Source organism: Lissotriton vulgaris, chromosome 3_1, assembly GCF_964263255.1.
Source record: "Lissotriton vulgaris chromosome 3_1, aLisVul1.2, whole genome shotgun sequence".
NCBI lineage: Eukaryota > Metazoa > Chordata > Amphibia > Caudata > Salamandridae > Lissotriton > Lissotriton vulgaris.
The window spans coordinates 1802450942-1802474161 of record NC_141689.1 but is presented as its reverse complement, the minus strand read 5'-3'; the positions used below and the strand labels follow the sequence as shown (position 1 = coordinate 1802474161).

Genomic DNA, 23220 nt, shown 5'->3' with positions numbered 1-23220 from the left:
AATCTCGAATCTCTCTCTACTAAGATCACTACTTCTATCAATCGTTGGAACCCTCTCTTTCTTTCTTGGTGGGGACGCTTAGATTCCATAAAAATGATGCTAGCTCCTTTGGTCCTCTACACTATTTCTATGACTCCCATTCACATCCCTAATCATTACTTCAAGTCAATAGATTCTATTCTGTTGAAGTTTTTATGGAAAGGTAAAAAATCTCGAATAGCCCTTTCTGTTTTAAAGAAGGATAAATCTTTGGGTGGGGTCAAATTTCCCAATTTTAAATCATATCATACTGCCTTTTCCTTAAAACAAGCCTTACGTTGGCTCTCTTCAAATCTTCCGTATTATCCTCCACTCTGGCTGACAATAGAATCATCCTTCCTCCATCCCTATGACTTCAATGAAGTTCTTTCATTTTCCTCTAATGTCTCCTCTCTTCGATCTCCTATCATTTCTCACACACGTTCTCTTCTTCAGCCTTACTTGCTATCCTCCTACCCTTCTGCTTCTTCTATTCATACCCAACCTATTTGGCATAATAAACACCTTAAAATTCGCAATCGCTCACTCTATTGGAAATCTTGGCATTCACGTGGTTTAAAATGGATTTCTCAACTTATTTCTGATGCTTGTCCTCTCCCTTTCCACCTTCTTCAAAACCAATTTTCATTACCTTCCTCTTCTCGTAAACAATATTTATCGCTGATCCCCTCCCTTGTCCAATATCTTTCCTCCCTCCCTGCTACCAACTCTATTCCTATACCGCACCTTTCCATCTCTAATGCCCTTGACCAATCCCCCTCTGCTTCTTTTCTATATAAAGCTCTACAATCATCAACTGAACGTACTAAATCTAAGGTTGAGCTGGCTTGGGAGAAAGACTTGTCTCAAGACTGGCCCTCTATTCTTTGGGATAAAATTTGGTCTAAAATTCATAGTACATCTAGAGCTGCCAATACTACCCAAACCGTATTTTTTATTTATAATCGTACATTATATACTCCCTTAATTCTATCTTCTTTCTCCTTAGACACTCCTTCCACTTGTTGGTCCTGTCCTTGTCCTGTAGCTGATTTGAAACACATGCTCTTTGACTGCCCTCCCATTCTCCATTTCTGGCATTTAGTTTGGTCCCAAATTCATAGAATTTTCAACATCACTCTCCCCTTTTCAATCCTACACATTTTTCTAGGTTCCCTTTCCCCTGATCTTTCTGGACCCCACCATAAACACAAAATACTCGATCTCCTGATAGCCATTGCTTTTCATCATATTACATCGCATTGGAAACAGGCTAAAGATGTTTCCTTCTCTGCATGGTGGAACGCAGTGTGTTTTAACCATCGTCTAGACACCAATTTTGTCTCCCCTATTTCCCTAGCAATTAAATGTGACCTTCTATGGCTCCCCCTTACCGAATATCTATCCAGAATTTCCAGACCATCTACCAATTCTCCATTGCGTAATGTCGAAGTACAAAAACCACCGTGATTGTTTTATCTTAGTATATGTAAGTTTTATTGATGCAAACTATGATTTCTTTTTGTCACTTCTACGATATATGATTCTAATGATTTTCCCTTACCCTCAATATTTCTGACTTTCTTAATACATATTGTTCTATTTTACGTTATTTCTATGATCAATTCCATTACAATGTAAGAGTGATTTCTTGTTTTTATAACTTATGATTGTTTCTTCATGTACTGTCTTTTCTTCTTTATGCCTTAATAAACTTCAAACTTAAAAAAAAAAAAAAAAAATGTCAAAAGGGAATTTTACATGAGACGTGTTGACAGTTTTCTAGATGTTGCATTGATTTACTTACCGACAACTCTTGTGTTGTAGTAATCTGGAAGCATCCTCTCGCATAAGGCAACAAGCAGCCAGAATGCCTCCTCTTCTTTGGCATAGAGAAGCAAAACCGATGTAACAATGTTCATGGCCTATTAAAGAAAGACCAGACGTATTCAAGCGTATAAAATATTGACATTTCATATTAAGTGAAGCAGGTAAGATTGTGTCAATGTTCACCTCCATGAATGTTCACCTCCATGAATGGTAACAGTACAACACACTGCACATAAATAGAAGGCAGTATTGGGTTTTCATATGCAGTATTCACCTGATTCATAACAACATGGGGTGAACTTGCCAACGGGAGGTGAGACAAGAATAGATTCAATCAAATCATTACAGAAGAATAGGGTTATGTCAGACTTTCTGCAATAAGTACTATTTCTTATGCTCATGGGCCATATTTCATTTTGTCCAGCAATGGGAACTGACGCGAGAGCAAATCATAACATTCAGGCAGTTGTCTTCATGTTAAGAAGTAATGGATAATAGCTCTATGCTTAACAACAGGATCTACAAGTCTTGCATGATGATAGGGAATGTCATTTTCCCATGTGTACGCTGCCTGCCCTAAATTAGGTAATATCAACACTCCCATCTTGCACCCCACCCACAAATGTCAGATAACTTGGGGTCTTAAATACATTGCAATAAAAATGCATTTGCATCAAATGCAGGACCTCACCCGAAGCATTATAGAAAGCTTACTGAGAAAGAACCCTTACACCATTGACTTCATGGACCAGACATGCCCCTGGAAAAAGGCCATCGTTAAATAGTGAGTCTAATTTTTTGTGGTTATTAGACTCCAATTGATACATTGAAACACACTATTTTGGAGATGGTGTAGAGTACCTTACATCTAGTGGCAAGCACATTTTGATCCTGCTTAGTGGTAGGGCCAGAGGTAATGAGAAAGAATGACCATATATTTGTTAATATATCATTATCACGCATCATCATACTTTTACTTAAAGAAGCTAACTAGTTGTGTAATGTCCTACTTTAACTGTGCCCAGCCAATATTTGTTGTCTCTTCCATTTTATCAATAGCAGATGCTTTTACAGTCATCATTACTAGTGACATGAAGTTGCATACATCGATTCAATGACTGTCCATGCTTCACTTGGCTTTGCTTTATCCACTACACTGAAGCTACAATTAAATAATCCACTACTTGAATAATCCTCTTCATTTCCACAGAGCTGAGAATGCACAATTACACCTACCATCTCAGGTGGAAGAGTATGTAAATGGCATAAAGGTAGAAGCCCCATTGGAAAGGGACCATTGGCCAATACATCTTTAGATTTCAAAAATCTTTATAGGATTTTATAACCGAACAGTAAAGGCAGAAACAAATCGGTACATGTAGGTGAAAATACATCATTCCATGGATAGAAATGGGATACAAAAATGCATTGCTGTCCCACACAATACTACATATGGTCTGTAATAGTGAATTAGTTCATGGAGTCTGGCACGTTTTTGTATATGATAATAGTGGGTCAGTGACAAGAGATCAATAAAAATAAATATTACAAGGGTAGAGATTTCTTCTGTTTACAATTTGTGTCAGCAGATTTGCCCAACCCGTTCTTTTTTGCTGGTACTGCCCTCTTGGCCAATGGTTTGGTAATTGCAACACTGGGGGTAGCTGCCGCAGGAGGTTTTAATGATGTAGAGTTTGCAATAAATATTACATTGTACAAAAACATAATACAACATAATACAGCATAAAAAAGTAGAAGGAATGTAATATTAATATAATATAATGACAGCCTATGAGTGCATATCGCTAAGCGAATTCCTGATAAGAGAACAGTGATGGAACATAACTGCCGCTTGCTCTAGACAGGTTGGAGACTGGGTACCATAGTGGTGTTGTAAACTGTATTTATTTCACTACTATAAATGTTATCATGAGCTCTCTAATGCGCGGAATAAGGCTGAGGGGTGCATTGTTTACAAGAGTTTTGTGTTACGCATAAAGTTGTCTAGTGTGGACCACATTGCTCTTGATTTCACTTTCCAGGGGGTAGTCTGAAGTGAAATGTTATCGGCTAATGAGAGATCCAGTTTCTCCAGGATTGTGATGTAATAGTAGCCATGTTTTCCCAGTTGTTAAGCATTAGTTTACATGCTAGTTTGAGTAAAAGATCCAATAAATATCTATCTTCCTCGTTATTTAGATTTGAGTCTAGAGGGCCTGTAAGAAGGAAATTGAATTCCATCAGGGATTAATTCGGAAGAGTGCACTGATGAATTTGAATATCTCGTCCAAGTATGTTTTTTCAGGGATGGGCAGTGGAAGAACATATTTGAGAGGCTGCCAACCCTTGTTTGCAATTCCAACATGTGGGTGTTTCTCTTAGTTTATGTAGCGGAGTCCAAAAGGTTCTATGTATCAGTGTAAATTTAGTTTAAAGCAGGACTGGGGTAATCTTGAGCAGAAAGGGAGAGTTTAGGATTTTGGTCCATTTTGGTCCATTGTCAAGTGTTCTCATGTGTCAGGCTATCCCAGGTCCATTTTATATGAGTGCTTTTCATGGGTTTAGGGGATGTTGGGCTTAAATATTTTTATATTCTGGAGACCTCGTGTCCCACTTGGATTAGTGTACTAGCGAACTGAGTTAACAATGGTATTTTTATAAGTGTAAATTAGTTTCCAGATGCAGGCTTTGAGTTTTAGAAAGTTATGGAAATCCAAATTAGGTAGAACATATGTGTGTTGTAAGTTCACAAATGAGAGCAGGAGATTGTTTGAACCTAATTGGTTAATGGTGAAAATTCCTCATGAGGCCCACACCTCCGATTAGATCAGATTGGACAACCATCCAAAATGGCTCCCAGGGCAATTCTATAAGGAGGCTATGTTAGATGTACATATTTTATTTTTTAGAAGAGAGTCAATTTTAAGGAAGGCCTCTTTCATGTTTATGATGTATTTTGAGTGCAGCAGGGTAACTTTACCCATGGAGATTAATGAAATAAGACTCCCACAGGGAATGATTGACGTTTCAAGATCTAGCCATTCTGGTGTGTAGTCTGCCCTCCGGGGTAGCCAGTGGGTGACTTGCTTAAATAAGAATGCAGTTTGTTCAGTTTTAAAGTAGGGTAAACTGACCACGCCCATGTTTTGGGTAGATTCCGTTTTTTTGTCAGATTCTAGGCTTTGTCCCTTGCCAGAGGAATTTGTAAATGAGACTGTCTATTTCCTTCACAAATTTGACAGAAAGGGTAGTGGTAACATACAGATTAAATAATTTGTGATCTGTGCAATCATCATTTTCACTGTTTCTATCCTTCCCCACTTTATTAAAAGATTTTGATGACCAGCCATCTATTAAGTCCACTACTTTCTTGAGAGTCAGCGCTTCGTTGTGGCTGAGCTAGTTGATGATATTGTTGGAGAGTTGAAGACCGAGGTATTTGATGATGTGGCTGACAAGCCAGACTGAGTCTCCCAATAGGTCTTGGAGCCTAAATTATTCAATAAGATAACCTCAGATTTATCTTAGTTGAGGGTGTAGTCTGAGGTTTTGGTAAAACTGCTTATGGAATTGATTATTTGTGGGATAGACTGGTCAGCTTCTTGCGTTATTACCAAAATATCTTCTTCTTATGCTGCTATTTTAACTGTTGTTTTTCCAAAGCAGACTGCTGTGATACTATTGTAGAGTCTAATGTTTGCTAGCAGGGGTTTAAGCCCCAGGAGGAAGCGGGAAGGAGAAAGTGGGCATCCTTGATGTGTGCTTTGGCTCAGGGAGACGTTTTGAGAGAGGATGCCACCGGCACAGACTCTGGCACTGGATTTAGAATATAGGATCATGGCCATTCGGATAAACGAAGGTCCAAGGTTAAATTTGCTTTGCACTGCGACAAGGTAATTCTAGTTCACTCTGTCAACTGCTTTTTCAATGTCCTACGTGATAGCAACCATTGGCGTTGTTATAGTTTGAGCTTTGTCTATCACATGACAGAATAGTCTAGTTTTGGCGCTGAAAAGAGAAACAAATTATCAACGTAGGCATATATTGTTGGATTCTGCTGGCAAGTATCTTAGCAAAGATTTTACAATCAATATTGATCAGGGAAATTGGTCTATGGTTCTTAGTTAATAGGGGGTCTTTTCCTTCTTTTGATATGACAGTGATTATGGCCCCAGCAATGTGTACACAAAATCGTGCCTGTCTTGGCAAAGTGGATGTACATTTTAAGAAGAGCATCACAGAGTAATTTTCCAAATGTCTTGTAAAAAAGGGCAGAGAAGCCGTTTGGGCCAGAACTTTATCAGTTTTTAATGACCTTTGTAATCTCTTCAATAGAGATGGGGGAATACATATTCATCACAATTGTTGCTTTCCGCCTTCTATGGAGTCTAGTCTCTTGAAGTTCTTTGTTTTTTTAAAATCAGGTGATGCTTACCACTATGCTGATATCTCTTAATATTGCACAGCCTGACACTGACTTGCCTTAGGAGTTGCTAATCCCTCTCAGTTTAACTAGGCAACCTTTATCACTTCTTTATTGGTTCCTGCAACATTTTAAGAATTTACAATCAATTGAAACACCATTGGAAGTTCTTTCATTTATTTATTATTTTGTTTAGTTGAAGTGGAGACCGAATAGCGAGTAAACTGTGAAGCAGTTTATGCGGACACATGCTGCTAGGGAAGGCAACAACCTTATCATAGTCCCCTAGCACAGAGTAATTCTGGCTATTATGGTCTTAAATATGCTCTTCCTGATCTGCATCTCAGCTAGTTATAGCAACTCTTTTGATTGACTATCATCCTAGGCAGGGTGGAGGTTAGGGACAAGAATGTCCACTGCATGGTAAAAGGGAGCGTAACCCTGCTGAGCCTCAACTGCATGTGATAGCTGATATTCTGAATTCTGGTGACCCAGTTCAAATGCTCATTCAAAGCTGTGCATGTTGAAAGATAGTCCTATTCTTTAAATCGGAGGACCAGAGCCTGGTACTGAGACTGGGAAGGGTGCATCTGTGAACCAGTTAGCCAACGTGAGACATGTCTTGGGTTTTCAACATTAAGCAGTTGTGGCAGCACAACGTTTTATATAATTCCAGGACTGAAAATATATTTATCTTCAATTCAAGAGCATTGTGTCTAATGAACCCACTCATGTAAACTTCCAGTTGTATGAGGCATACAGACCCATCAGCTGAGATCCAGTGTGCATGTCGAGTATGAGTGCTAGCAGGACTCAGTACGGATGTGAGTGTAAGATTACTGAGACCGATAGGATTCATTTTGGATTGTCCCTGCCTTTACAATGCACAAGATGGAGATGTGATAAAGCCTCCTCAGAAATTGGAAGCGTATTGCCTGTAGTTTTTAATTGAAGGGTGTAATCCTGGACACTGAAATGTGGGAGGACGGAGACCAGGATACCTTTAGAAATTCTACGGTGACCTTTTCATCAGGGAAATGCATTTTAGTCCTTTCTGAGTACTGCCCTTTGGCTTAATGGTGAGTGAATGGCGTGAATCAGCAGATTATGTTGCTAGAGGGCAGAAATCTTCTAGACAGGGGCTCCCAATTTTGTCCCTAATGGCTAATTCAGGAAGGCTGATGACAGCCAGTTTCCACACGTCTTCTAAATAAAGTACTTAATTCAGGGCACTTTCCAACAGCCTGAAAAAATATTTGGTGCGCCCTATCTTGAAAAAACCTTCACAATAGCTTACTCAGTTGTTTTCTGTCAAACAGAGAGCAAACTGTGGTGTTGGGATGGCATGCATCAAAGTATTTTGCACTCCCCTGTGGCGTGACTCGGGGATCATCATTATCCCCAACTCTTTTTAACATCTATGTCACCCCACTAGCACAACTCTTTCGATCTCAAGGTTTTTCTGCAATCTCATGCGCAGACGATACACAGATAGTGGCATCATTTTATCTGAATTAGACGGTGTGGCAATGGAGTTTAACAACTGTATGGCACACATCACCTGATGGATGCAGGAAAATTGTCTCAAGCTGAAAACTGAGGAAACTGAAGTTTCACTTTTTGGAAATGACACCTCTTTCTGCAACAATTAATAGTGGCCGGCTGTCTCTGGACCGTGCACATTTCCAGTTCGAAAAGTAGAAAATCAGTGAGTCATGTTTGATAATCAATTGTCTTTTTTAGAACAGATCAATCATATCACATCTTCATGTTTTTATACTTTGAAGATTTAAAAAAAAACCTTCCCATTCATCCCATTAGTCCTACAAAAAACAGTAATAGTTGCCTTGGTTCTATTGAAGATAGACTACTTTAATACTCTCTATTTGGGAGCACAAAAGCATCTGCAGTTGAAGCTACAGTCCTTACAGAATGTGGCAGCTCGCTTACTACTAAAAATCCCAAAATGTAGTCCCATATCAAAAAGCATAAGGGACCTACACTGGCTGCCTCTCCAGGCTAGGGTAAAATGTAAGGCCTTCTGTATCATTCACAAGCCCCTTCATGGTTTGGGCCTTGTCGTCTTTCAAAAGTAACTTAGGTGGCATGTCCCTTAACGTGAGCTAAAATCAACTACCGCTCGATTGGTGGTCATACCCAGGGCCTAGAAGGCAAATTGGGGGTGCAGAAGTTTTTTCCACATGGACTGTAAGCTGTGGAACACCATGCCATTCACACTGAGGTCTCAAACAAGCAGGCTGGTCTTTAGAAAATCCGTAAAGACTTTGCTCTTTGCTTCTGGGGTCTAAAGTATGTCTCTCTGTCTCTGGATTACTTGTAGCACTCATCAGCGGGAAGGCGCCTTGTCATTTACGTTCTTTATTTTTTTTTTTACTTACTTATATGTCATTGTGCTCATGTTATGGGTACTCATGCCTACAGCCAGCATCATCACTACCGGTTGATAGTTCCATCACATTTACACAAAGTCTGAGTCTGCACTGCAGCACATATATGAAATATTAAATGGAACTGCCCCAAACTAGTTCCTGGGCACTTATAGTGGGATCATCGTCCCCTGTCTGGGAAGAGTGTATAAAAGTGGGACCCACCCCACTTGGTTCTAGCTGCAAGTCCTTAAAGATAAAATAAGTCCGTTCTCTGCAGAAAACTCGAAGAACTGCTGAGATGCAGAGCTGATGTGTCTCAAGCAACAAGTCTCAATGGGGTGAGAAAAAAGTACCTGAAGTCTGTGCATTTTGTGGCAGACCTAGGACTCTGACTGTGACCTGAGAGTCTGTTGACCTCCTAAAATGGAGAAAAATCATGTCTGGCTACTCAACATCTGACTGCCAAAGAAGGAGAAGCTCAACTGCTGAGCAGAGCAGAGGGGTGGCCCAGAAAAGGGCACTGTCTGTAGGAGAGTAACCCAAGGCCATAGTTATGAACAATGCAGCAGGTGCACTGGGACCCAAGGGTGTTAGGGGTTCAATGCACCCAAATGATGACTGTATTTTGGCGTTCAGCCAGAGGATGGGTGTATATTTACCAATGCCACCGTTGCTATGCAACTGGAGTAACCAAAATTACCAGTGTCTGCCCGAAGGTCTCTCTCCCTCCCTGCGGGTTTCGACTCCAAGCAATGGCAACTGAATCAACTCACTGATTCCCCAGCGTGCAAGCTATAGCAACTGCCACCAGAAGAGGACATTGGACATGTGCTTCGGCACACCAAGATTGAGGCACCACACCATAGTTCAGAAGACAGAATCTAACTTCTGAGATTGCTGCGGCCTGTCTAATCAGAGCCAACATCCCCAGAGCAACTGCGCTTGCGCCAAAGAGACAGCTGGGCTGCCTAGATGAATCACTGCATCCACCAGTGGCGCTGGAACTAGTGGTGCAGCAGGTGCTACAGCACCTTCCAGACAACTTGGAATGAAAAAAAGGAAAAGTATTTGTCTTGAAACTTCTGTATACTTTCAATGTGAAACTGCATTAGAATATTCAGTGCTGTAGTAGAATACATTATTCTTTGTTATGGCATATCTTTTCATCTGTGGTACTTGTCTTCTTCTCACTTTGGGATATTTTGGCATCTGTGAAGTATGTACAAGAAGAAAAACCATATCAAGCATTGAAACTCACCTTCCATTTAGGAGTCTTTCCAACGTCTAACTGTATACGGGTGACCGGCCCGACGCTTGCTGAAGGCGGTTGCTCCCTTCGCCCCCAGCTCCTGATTGGTATCGTACACTGCGATCTTGCACAATTTGTATTCGCATCACTGCCGCCTCGTACACAGCATAGCACTGTAGTGCGAGTGCCTTTACAAAACATCTAGGACATTTGTAGCGTTTTTGTGGTGATTTGATACAGCGCTTTGAGTCGTGCTTTCGCAGCTGTTGCGCGATCTGTGCCGCTGGGTTGACTGTGCACTGCCTACTTTGGAGTGGAGTGGAGCCATTGTTGATTGTCAGTGCCTGCCTCCAGTTTCGTTTTTGTTTCGCTGCCGCCATTTTACTGATTGTTGTGGTGCCTCAGAGCTCGTCCCCCACAGCCCGCCCCGCCTCCCAGCTGACCCTCCCTCGCCCCCGCCCACTCCACCATCCATATAGGACAGATGCTCCCGCGCACAGCGTTCACGCGCAGCGGTCGCGCCCCATGCGTGCCGAAGGTGCGCCAAAGATAAGCCCGTCTACGCCCGTCCGCGCCTGGACCGCGCCCAGAGCCAGACCCCCTGGTCCTCGCAAACCGCACTCCTCCAGCATAACATATAACGCCCCCACCCTCCTAGCCCTTAACCCCGGACGAACACCTCTATGCTGCGTAGCTGCCCCGGGACAGACCCATGGACCCTTCGCCTGCCACTCCTGCAAATTTACCAGCATCAAGACCCACACCACACCCTCTAACCCTAAACACAGCTCCGACTCTAACCACCTGAAGTGCATCCTGCTCAACACCCGCTCGGTCCACAGACACGCCACCGATCTCTGGGATTTACTCGACACTGCATCACCGGACGTCGCCTTCCTTACTGAAACATGCATGAACGCATCATCAGGACCCGACATCGCCATAGCCATCCCGAACAATTACAAGATTCTCCGAAAAGACCGCACCGTCCAAACAGGAGGAGGCATCGCCATCGTCCATAAGAACACCATCAAAATCACGACCAGCTCCGACGATAACCTTACAACCGCCGAACACCTCCACTTCCAGGTCCACACCGACCCTAGGACCACACTCAGAGGCACCCTCATCTACAGGCCTCCAGGAACCCGTAAACAATTCAGCGAAGACATCACTGACTTCATCAGTCCACATGCCCTCGCCTCCGAGAACTACATTCTATTAGGAGACCTCAACTTCCACCTGGACAAGAAAAACGACAGCAACACCACCACCCTTCTTGACAACCTGGCCAATATCGGCCTCAAACAACTTGTTGACACCCCCACCCATGTAGCCGGACATACGCTCGACCCAATATTCACCTCCTGCAAACACATCTCCTTCGATCACACCACAGCTCTCCATTGGACGGACCACAGTTGTGTTCACTTCAGCTACAAAACCACCTCAACCCAAAACCCCCCACAACCTATCCCCCGAAGAAAATTGAACAAAATCACCACCAACCAACTCCTCACATCGCTCAACCAAAACCCACCCGCCCTCTCATCGGACCCAAACCAAGCTGCCATCAAATTCAAACAATGGATCACTCACAGCGCTGACGAATTAGCACCCTTGAAAAACCTTCACACCAAACAAGACAGCAAAAAGGCCCCCTGGTTCAACGATGACCTTAAGAAATCCAAAAAGCAATGCCGCACTCTCGAGAAAACATGGAGAAAAAACCCAACCACCGACAACATGACCACCTTCAAGGCAGCCACCCGCAAACACCACCAATTGATCCGATCCACCAAGAAATCAGCTTTCAAGAATCGACTCGACAACAACGCCCATAACAGCAAGGAACTATTCAACATCGTCAAAGAATTCACTAACCCCACCGCAGCCTCAAACGACATCACTCCCTCCCAAGTCCTCTGCGATTCGTTATCCTCCTTCTTCTACAACAAAATTGCCGACATACATAACAGCTTCAAAAACAGTTCCAACAAACAATCCTCTCCACCCCCCTCAGAACCTAAACCGCCCTCTAACAACCTCAGCGCCTGGAACCCAATCACCACTGAAGACACCATCCGCCTCATGAATTCCATCCACTCTGGCTCGCCAACCGACCCATGTCCCCACCACATCTTCAACAAAGCAGACTCCATCATCGCACCCCATCTCTGTGATATCATCAACTGCTCCTTCATCTCTGCCACCTTCCCAGAAAGTTGGAAACATGCCGAAGTCAGCGCCCTCCTGAAGAAACCCACAGCAGACCCCTCTGAACTTAAAAACTACCGCCCCATATCCCTCCTCCCATTCCCGGCCAAAGTCATTGAGAAAGCCGTCAATAGCCAACTCGCCACCTTCCTCGAATCCAACAACTCTCTCGATCCCTCTCAGTCCGGCTTTCGAGCCAAACACAGCACCGAAACCGCCCTCATCGCAGCAACGGACGACATCAGAACACTACTGGACAACGGAGAAACAGTGGCCCTCATTCTACTCGACCTCTCCGCCGCCTTCGACACTGTTTGTCACAGCACACTCATTCAACGCCTCAGCAACATCGGCATAAAAGGAAAAGCATTGGACTGGATCATCTCGTTCCTAGCTGGGAGAACTCAGAGAGTCCGACTTCCCCCATTCAAATCAGAGGCCACCGAAATCATCTGTGGTGTACCACAAGGATCATCACTCAGTCCCACCCTCTTCAACGTTTACATGAGTCCACTCGCCTCCATCGCACGCCAACACAACCTTAACATCATCTCCTATGCTGACGACACCCAACTGATCCTTTCCCTCACCAAAGACCCCAACACCGCCAAAACCAATCTTCACGAAGGCATGAAAGAAGTAGCCGTATGGATGAAAGACAGCCGCCTTAAACTTAACTCAGACAAAACGGAAGTGCTCATACTAGGATCATCCCCCTCTGCCTGGGACGACTCATGGTGGCCCTCGGATCTGGGCTCAGCACCCATACCCACGGATCACGCACGTAACCTTGGCTTCATCCTAGACTCTTCACTCTCGATGACCAATCAAGTCAACGCCGTCTCATCCTCCTGCTTCAACGTACTTCGTATGCTCAAAAAAATCTTCCATTGGATCCCCGCCGAGACAAGAAAGACTGTCACCCACGCACTGGTTACGAGTCGACTAGACTACGGAAACACCCTCTACGCGGGAATTACAGCCAAATTACAGAAAAAACTCCAACGCATCCAAAACACGTCAGCGAGACTCATTTTGGACATACCTCGCCAAGATCACATTACCGGCCACCTGAAAAACCTCCACTGGCTTCCCGTCAACAAGAGAATAACATTCCGTCTCCTCACCCACGCACACAAGGCCCTCTACAAACTAGGGCCCGAATGCCTCAACACTCGAATATCCTTCTACACACCCACCCGCCAACTAAGATCATCGAATCAAGGCCTCGCCGCAGTTCCACATATCCAAAGATCTACCATGGGAGGTAGATCCTTCTCCTACTTGGCGGCCAAGACCTGGAACTCACTCCCCACTCACCTCCGCCTTACACAGAACCACATCTCCTTCAGAAAAGAACTTAAAACCTGGCTATTCGATAAATAATCAACTCCCTCCCCAAGCGCCTTGAGACCCTCTGGGTGAGTAGTGCGCTATATAAATTCTTGAACTTGAACTTGAACTATACTAAAAACCACCGCAAAACATATTTACGCTCTTTAGATTGACTGAATTAGTACAAGTACAAAGTCAGGAATTGTGTATTCTAATGTAGGTTTTGTAACTGCATATATAGTACTTCATACTGCTGGCAAATCAGCAATGCACTTTACAGCGGGTAGCATTCTACTATGTATAAGGTGTTTAGTTGGCAGGGCGTGGGTTTGTATTGCGGGCTATGTGGGAGTGCTTTTGTGTTGTGCATGATGACCAGACTTGTGCTCTCCTAGTGTTATATGTCACTTTAACTCAGTAGAGACTGAAGCAAAAAGGAGTGAGAGATGGAATGCTTAAGATTATAAGCATTTGTGTTTTGGTGGAAGAGTGTAGGAGTGCAGTGTGGTCTATGTTGGACATGCTTTGGTGGTATGTGAGATTGAAATACTATGTTTGTGTTGTGTCACTGCTAATGTGTAGCTGTTCTTAAATGTGGGTTCTAGTGAAGCAGAATCAGAGACAGCTGTGCAGGTATTCATGCCTGTCCACCTTAAGAGACATTTGGTTCCAGGTCATGTTTAGGCACGATTGTAAGTTCTGTGGTGTCCATGTCACCTTGTGAAGGGGGAAATACTATTGCGCTTAACAAACTCAACACACTAATGAGAGCTATAAAATTAAAACAAATGTGGAATGCTCCTTTAAACTCTGGTTAAAGAAAGTAATAACTTTTCCAGAACTACTCTTTAGCAATAAGCTTGGGCCCTCATTAAAAGTGGCTCATGAAAATCCCTATTATTTCCTTGTCCTAGAATACTGTTAAACTGAGTACTAGAAGATGCAGATCTAAGGGTGAGACTGTTAAAAAGCATAAGGCTCTGGGTATTATCAACAGAAAAAGTCTGGCATGCTATAAATAGTATTAAGAATAGATTTCGAAATATATTTGAATTAACAAAAGTACAAATATCAGCGATATAAAAAGGAGAATGTTTGTGCGCGTCTATAGGTTTAGCAAAAACACAGTTTTGAGTGACTGGGTATTGTCAGTAGCAAAGGTCAGACTGACAGGTATCTCAATATTTCTGGTTATTCATACTAGCAAATCTTTGAAGGACTCCAGATAATTTTAACAAAAGAACTCTGAGTGACTGTTTTCTCAAGAGTAAAGCTAAGAGTGATTTTTGGTATTAGCAAACAGAGCATTTTTATGATAATATCCAAAAAAGGCAAACAGTATAATCAATTCTCATAGTGCTGAATGTGTGAGACTTTGGGCATTTTGTCTGAGACTATACGTGTACACTGGACAGGCAGAATCAAAAAAGATACCATATCGTTTGTGAAAGTCACTAGGACCCAGCTATTCCACGAATAAGATACAGAGGTAGCTCTGCTAACAAAAGTTCAATGGAGAATGGGCATACTATAAATGCCCATAGATTACCATAGGCGTCTGAACCCCCAAGGTATCCTGGATTTTTTGCTTGCCCTTTTAAAAGACATTAAGATCGCACTGCAGGTATAATATTGGCAGCATGATCTTTAATTGTTTTTAAAATTCTGTGGATGCCCATGTAGATTACCAGACCTTATTTACAACTCTATTTACCTATATACTCAAGAAGATGTGCTACTAAATGCATCAATGGACAACCGTTTTGCAAAATAATCTTTGAACGTCACCTCATCACTATCAACTGTCCCTTCCAGACTTAGGGGCCCATTAGAATGGCGGGCGGACCCTAGCGGTGCTGGGACCAGCCACCAGTGGGGCGGCCGTCCCGCCCCGGCGATTAGGATGCCACCGCCACCATGGCGGTGGCATCCCCTATTCCCTGCATTTTGGCGCCCGCAAGGTGCCTGCCACCATGTCCATGACAATGCAGGGGGTACCATAGATACCCCCATTGCACCCCCCAATACCCTGGGGCCCACATCAGGCCCCCGAAAGCAGAATCTGCATGCCTTGCCACCACGGAAAGGCATGTTTCCGCCCCCATACTAATATGGATGGCAGTGTCTAGCCGCCACCGCCACCATATTAAACCCTTTTCCGCCTGGTCGACTTGTTGACCGGGCAGAAAAACGGCGGACGATCTTCCCGTCCACCGCGGTACCCCCGGCCATACTAATATGGTCGGGGTAAATGGGTGGCGGGCTGGTAAGGATGTAGAGCGGATCGTCACCACCATGTGGGCGGTGGTGATCTGCCCTACATCCTAATGACCCCCTAACACTTCAAGGTTTTCTCTCAGCGGTGACACTACCTCACTCGGTAACACTTGGATTTTTTGGAATCCCTATAGGTTTAGTGAACAAAGACCACTGTCCAGCACGCCACTCTGAAAACTGTTCTAGCAGGACTGGCATCTGCAAGCACATCTGGTCCTCTGTGCCCCATTCTCACCCTCAGGCCTAACAATCACCTAACATTTCAGGTAAAACCATCCCGTGCCCTGAACATTTCCAGTGGCCTTTTAATACATATATATGTGGCACCCATGCTTTAACTAGAACACCGCTTAAACAGAACAGAAGGAAATATTCAGTCACCTACATGTCACAGAAACCAGTGAGGTTTCTCATCTGCACCCATTGCAAGCCACCGCCTGTGCTTTCATCTACTCTACTGATTTTGCTGTAGATAACCCTGCAGAGCCACAATACCCTCCTGAGAAGCCTTTGACTGTTCGCATATGCAACCCTGAGGCTCAAGTGTCGAAATGGTGCACTTGGCCTAGTTTGCAGAGCCAGAGTAGGACAGACCCTAGAGCACCACAGGCAAACGACCCCAACCCCCACAGTTGTAGGCCAGCAGCCCCTGCTCGCCCTGACAAACCAGAGGTTTGACAGTGACCTACTCGGGGTCAGGCTCTCTCCAGGCGAGAGAGTACTGAAGGACAAGATAACAACAACAAAAAACATACAAATTTAGAGAAGAAGTTGAGAACGAGTTCAAATATTACAATTCCAAAGCAAAAATACGGAAAGTAGTATTGTAGAGACTATTTTTTAATTATGAGTTGAAGCCAGGGCCAGTGCCTCGGTTACAATCAGGTTTGGTTTAAAGTTAGGGTGACGGATGGGTTAATGTACTTCACAGTGTGCATGTCTTGATATTTCCCCTGAAAACATTGCAGGTGCTCCCACATAGAGAGTTTATTTTCCTGTTGTCTTCGAATTTAACGTTTTCAGCTTGTATTGTGGGCACAGAGGTAGCACAAAGATCATAGCTGTTTGTTCTTACCTTTTGACTCAAACTGAAAAGATGTCAAACCATGTTTTCGAGGAAATAATTTAGATTCAAAATAAGAAACTACAGAGCAAATCAATTACAAAATGTTAGTAGTTTCTGTAAAATATCAGTCAATGCAAACAACAATGATTTACTGAATGGATACATGGGTAAATTGCAAGGCGCCACCCCCCTTCGGGGAGTGGCGTCGTTAGTGGCAAGCAAAAGGGCCGACCCGGCAGAGGTTCACTTCCGGGTCAGCCGACCCGGAAGTGGAAGTAGGTGTAGGCCAATAGAACCGGGGCTTATTGACGCCCCGGAAGTAATACTTGGGCGCGAGGCTTAAAAGCCTGCGTCCATCTTAGGACTCCCTCTTTGTCACCCGAGGAGTCGGACGTCCGTGAGGAAGACATCGCATCGCGGGACCATCGCGCGGAAAGAAGCAAGCGAGGGTCAATCCGACTTGAGGGCAGGTTGGTAGGCCGTGCAGTGTGTGGCGTTTTTAGGCGACGTAGCACGCAAGTGTATCGTCAAAGTGTGCGAGGTGTTTTTCAAAATTTTAATTTGGGCGGAGGCGCGCGTTGATAAGCGCGCGAGGAGGTTAATTTTTAATTGCGCGAGTGGGCAGAGGCGCGCGTCGAATGTTGACGAAAGGAACGGTTTTTTCAAGGGAGATATGTAGCGCGCGCACGCGAATGCAGCTGAGGGGGCGTGCGACGCGGTGTGTAGGATCCCCGTAGCGCGCGTTTTAGTCACAGCGCGGTGCATGCTCCAAAGTCCCTGGTTACAAATGTCTGACTCGCCAGCGGTACCGGCAAGAGGTGGGTCACGGCGAAACTGAATCGCAACTCAATGAACAGAGGACAGTAAGTCTGGAGGCTCTGCTAGCAGGCATATTTAAAATGCGTTGACCGCTTCTGCTCAGTTCTGGAGAGCGGGGATATAATCGAGTGCCTTGCTAACTGTAGGGACAAACTTAGTCACGTGCCCTGATGGCGCCGAGCACAAACTGATTGAATTATTAGCAAATAATCTCTTTGAACCAGCGTAGTAGTTAATTATTGAAGACTAAGTCTCCTTCCAGTTCTAAAAAATGTAATGCACGATATTTACAACCCCCCCTTCTCCAATAATAATTAGTGTCAAAACAGGCTGAACAGGATGCATATTAAGTAGTCCTGCATCAATTTCATCTAATTGTGTGCCCCTCAATCATAAGTTGGGGGCAAGACTGAGGCTGGAACAGTGTGTCCCTGGCAACCTTCATGTTATTAGGTGCTCAAAGGAAATTCAGTACCAAACATTAGCGCAATGCAATTTCTATTTGAAGGAAGGCCGGAAACAGTCTATAAGATGGGTTACACGTAGCAGGGGGTATGGTGAAAGGGCAATAAATGAACAGTCGGGGTCTGGGTCAACATACCCAGGGGACAAGCGCAGGCGCAGGTGGCATAACCTTAGCTATTTAGGAGCAAGCTCAACGCCTTACGCCTGAGAGAACAGGGCCCGGGGAAAGGAGAACGCGGTTTTATGGATGCTTGTAATGTTGCTAAGAAATTAATGCTTGTTCTCTTTAAGTGCAGGATGCCGCCTAAAAGGTCACGGAAGGGTAAAGAGCCTTCTACAAAAAATGATGAATACCTCGGTTTTACGGAGTTGCTGGAGTATACGAGAGAGAAAGGCATGGATTGGGTGCTAAAGAACATGCGAGAAGGGGCTAGAGCTGATGCGAACCCTCAAGAAGAAAGAGGGAGAGGCAAGAGAGCGAAGCGCACGCCGGAGAGGTTTAAAGAGACAACAAAAGGCAAGCGGCCCAGGGCGACTCAGCCCCAACCAGCATCACCAGGTGAGGAGGAGGTGCTAGAGACAATAGATTTGAATTCACCCGCAGAGAAGGACAAGGATGGCATAGAAGGACAGAATATTTCTGCTAAGCCTACACAAATAGGAGGGGTCCCCGTCACTCATGTGGGGGCGCCCTGTTCACAGGGTATGTTACCGCCAGTAGTGGCGCAACCAGGTAGCGGAGTGTCGCAAGTGTGGGTGCAACCCGGGGGGGTCGCACAGCTACCAGGGATGCAATTATACGGTTCCCATGGGCAAGCAATTGGTAATGGCCCCATAAGCTCGATGATCCCCACCATGACATACCCAACGGGGGCGGGGCCGGTAATGTTGAATGCTTACTCAAACATAGGGTGTCCACCACAAGCATCAATAGATAACATTGCTGCTGATCTTTCTGTGCCCCATAATAGTCAGACCCAGGGGGGCAACCGACGGCTCATCCACTGTTGGCATTCAGCCCTTTAATGTTTGGCTCATCCTCAATGACCCTATCGCCATCCACGGGGATCACCTGGCACGTGCCTGCAGAGGTAAAGGAAAAAATACTTAGAGGCGAATATATTGACATGTTTGACCTTATTAATGCAGGAGTGGCGGCAGGGAAGTCAAAAGGTGGGAAAGAGGGCGAATACAGTCAAAGGAAGTCATGGACAGAGTGGTCCATGAAAAACTGGATCACAGGTTTTGCCATTTATGCCGCAGTTATACTGGAAAAATATCCTGTTTTAGGTCCTCAAATGATGAGTTATATATCCCTGATTCATGGTGCCGCAGCTGAGTTTCCAGGACTGGGGTGGTTAAAGTATGATAAAATGTTCAGGCAAATGAAAGCAGTCCACCCAGGTATATCATGGGATCAAAGAGAGATCAATTTATGGCACACAGTTTTTTACTCCTCACCCTCAACGTCTAAGACTAGTGCCCCTGCTCAGAGTCAGTCCTTTCGGAGTGACAAGGGAGTCGGTGATAAAAAACAGGCCTGCTGGCAGTTTAACAGAAACAAGTGTACTAGGGGGGCCTCGTGCAGGTTCAAACACTGCTGTTCATACTGCGGTGGCACGTCCCATCCTGAAATCAGATGTTTCAAGAAAAATGGAAATCCTAAAGAACAGCCCACCCATACCACCCCAAAAGGAAAGCCACCCAAAGCATCCGACAAAGCTCCCAACTCCCATTAAACGTCATGTTTTGACACACCTCCTTAGTAAGTATGACAAACTAGAGGAGGCCCAATTCCTGCTTCATGGCTTTACATTTGGTTTTCGGATCCCATCTTCAGCATCCCCTACTAAAGTCCCGCCTCGCAATCAAAGCTCTGTGCTCCAGAACATGGAGGCGGCACGAAACAAGATCATGAAAGAAGTCTCCCTGGGGCGGGTCGCTGGACCCTTCAAGAATCCTCCGAACCCTGAACTGGTCTGTTCACCTTTAGGTTTAGTCCCAAAGAAAGAGGTGGGTAAATTCCGCCTTATACACAATCTATCAAGCCCTCCAGGGTTATCGGTCAATGATAAATTAGACCCGGAACTGTGCACAGTGCGCTATACATCGTTCGACACAGCCATGGAAAAATTGCAGGGGCTGGGTGAGGGTGCCCTAATGGCCAAGGCGGATATCGAGTCAGCATTTAGGTTAGTCCCCGTTCACCCAGATGATACTAGGCTGTTGGGTTTCACTTTCGATGACAACTACTTCATTGACTTGTGCATGCCCATGGGATGTTCTATCGCCTGTGCGGTTTTCGAGACCTTTGCAAGGTTCCTGGAATGGGCGGTGGAACAATTCCTGACTTCAGACAAATCCCATGCAGTAGTACACTATCTGGATGATTTTTTATTTATGGGCCCTAAGGGTTCCCAGTCCTGCAGGAAGGCCCTGCTGGGCTTCCAACAAGTAGCTGGAGCTCTGGGGGTACCATTGGCGGCTGAGAAAACAGAAGGCCCAACAACATGTCTGACAGTTTTGGGAATTGAAATTGAAACCAGAGCAGGTGTGTGCAGGTTGCCAAAGTCAAAAGTGGATGCCTTCAAGGCGGCAATTGATAGCTGTCTGGGAGCAAAGAAAGTAACGTTACACCAGTTGCAGGTCCTCTTAGGCCAACTGAACTTTGCCTTGCGGGTCATACCAATGGGCAGGGCCTTTTCCAGGAGTATATCAAGGGCAATGTCTGGCCTGCGGGCTAAACACCACAGAGTTAGGTTATCATCTGATGTGAGAGAAGATTTGCGGATTTGGAAGGGTTTCTTGCAGGATTTCAATGGCACGGTGTTGTGGCGGTCCGCCAGCACTTCAAATGCTGATCTTGAACTGTTCACTGATGCTGCGGGAAGTATTGGTTTTGGAGCGATTTTGGGATCCAAGTGGTGCACTGGCCTGACGACTGGGTAGAACGAGGTCTGACCCGTAACATTTCTTTTCTAGAGTTGTTCCCCATAGTAGTGGCATTGCACTTGTGGGGGGATATGCTCTCGAACAGGCACATTGTATTTTGGTCAGACAGCATGTCAGTAGTGATGGTGATCAATAACCAGAGCGCAACCTGCACATGGGTGCTTCGTCTCTTAAAGAATTTGATTCTGAAATGTCTGAGACACAATGTCCATTTCACTGCTAGGCATGTTCCCGGTGTTGAGAATAAAGCGGCTGATGCATTGTCTCGTTTTAAGTTAACAGAGTTCCGGGCACTTTGGCCGCAAGCAGAGTCGACAATGTCAGCTTTCCCAGCGGAGCTATGGAAGCTTGGTGCCCCACTGCCTCCGAGTTGATAGCAGCATCCGTGGCCCCCAAGACTAAGAGTATGTATCAAAAGTCTTGGGAATGTTATATGTCATACTTAGAGGGAGCGGGACTAGGGGAAGTTTTTATGCCGCAGAGTGTGTTAGGATTCATAGTACAACAGAAGGAGAAAGGGAATTCGGTTGCATGTATGAAGAGACAATTATCAGCGCTGGCATTTTATGCAGGGTTGCAGGGAGTCACTGACCCAACGAAGGACCAAAGAGTAAGAAGGGCGGTGAAGGGTTGGGAGCGCTTGGCGCCTGGGGCGAAAGATTCTAGAAGGCCTATAGATGTAGGGAAATTGGTAAAAATCTTGGACGCATTGCCATTGGTTTGCTTTTCATCATATGAGACCCAATTATTTAGGGTGGCCTACGTGTTAGCCTTTTGCGGCGCTCTTCGAATCTCAGAATTACTCCCGGCATTGAAAACAGATAGGGAGGGCGGCCTAAGGTGCTCAGACGTAATAGAGTCAGTAGATTTCCTGAGACTCAGGGTGCGAAGGTCGAAAACGGACCCTCTAGGCAGGGGGTCTTGGATACAATTGGGTAGAGTGGAGGGCGAGTCTTTCTGTCCAGTTAGCCTGATGAGAGAGTTCATGCAAGCCAGGCCCCAAGGGGCCGACGATAGAGTACTGATTCACATGAATGGTCTGCCCCTCACTAGGTTCCAGTTTACAAGGGTGGTTAAGATGACTTTAGCAAAGATTGGGGTTGACCCGTCCGATTTTACATCCCATTCCTTTCGCATCGGGGCAGCAACAACAGCTGCGGGCCTGGGGTTACCCGAGCAGGCGATTAAGAGGTTGGGTCGTTGGAAATCTGCTTGTTATGAGCGTTATGTGCGACCGCAATTACTTTAACAGCTGTATCATTACTTTTCCGCCCCCTCTGCTTCAGATCGTTCTCACCGTGTCTCTTAATGTTTGCTGTAGGTACCTCCCCTAAGAGAGTCCAAATATGTTGGTGCGGCCATTCCTTCATTCGCAGGGCTGGAGTGATCTTCAAGGAGACGCTCGAAACAAGGGTGCACATGGTGCAAGGATATGATCATCATTGGGTGGGGATAGGCGGGCAGCTCCTAGCCGACGTCCCTAAGGATTTAAAGGCGGCTTTGGCCAGGGGCATGCCTTATCCGGATGTATTCGTGTTGCATTGTGGTGGCAACGATATGATCCCGGCGGGAAGGAGAGGAGTGAAAGAGTTCTTGTTTTCGACTTTAGCAGCGGTCAAAATATCTTGCCCGAGGCTACGCTACTGTGGTCTGAAGTCATCCCGAGGTTGGTATGGTCGCGGGCCGCACCCATGAAAGCAGTGAATAGATCGATAAAGAGGTTAAATCAGGCGGTGGCGGAGATCTTGCGGAAATCCAGTATCAGAACTATCCATCACAAGTTGATACAAACGTCCAGGCCGGAATTGTATGCGGAGGATGGAGTGCACCTTTCAGAGGCGGGCACCGAGATATTTATAGAAACAATCTTAGGAGCTATCTCCGAAGCTCTCGAGCGCGGGGGGGGAGGTCGAGTCCGCCAGTAAGCGCCTCGCCCTGTGGCGGGGTTTCCGGACAAGAATAACACGGGAACTTCTTGTCCAGTGACAGTTTTTACCTCTGAACAGGTTTTTAGAAATCATCATGGACTCCGGGGCTGGCGGGAGAGTTGAGGCTGACCTGCTGGTGGCCTTGGCTTCTCCAGCCCTACCCTGGAAGCCGCTGGTTGCCCAAGTGGGGGCATATAATTCACCTTGCTCTGTTGACCGGAAGGGGGTTAACGTAAAGAGAGCAGGCTATC

At 45.2% G+C, this 23220-nt stretch overlaps 1 protein-coding gene across 1 annotated transcript in view; it reads right to left on the bottom strand.

Moving 5' to 3' along the window:
• TBC1D9 (TBC1 domain family member 9) overlaps nt 1–23220 on the bottom strand; it is a 385175-nt gene that overhangs the window by 108066 nt on the left and 253889 nt on the right. Inside the window, exon 11 of the mRNA XM_086962231.1 lies at nt 1826–1943. Coding sequence (XP_086818357.1) covers nt 1826–1943 — 118 coding nt within the window. The remainder of the gene's footprint in view (nt 1–1825; nt 1944–23220) is intronic.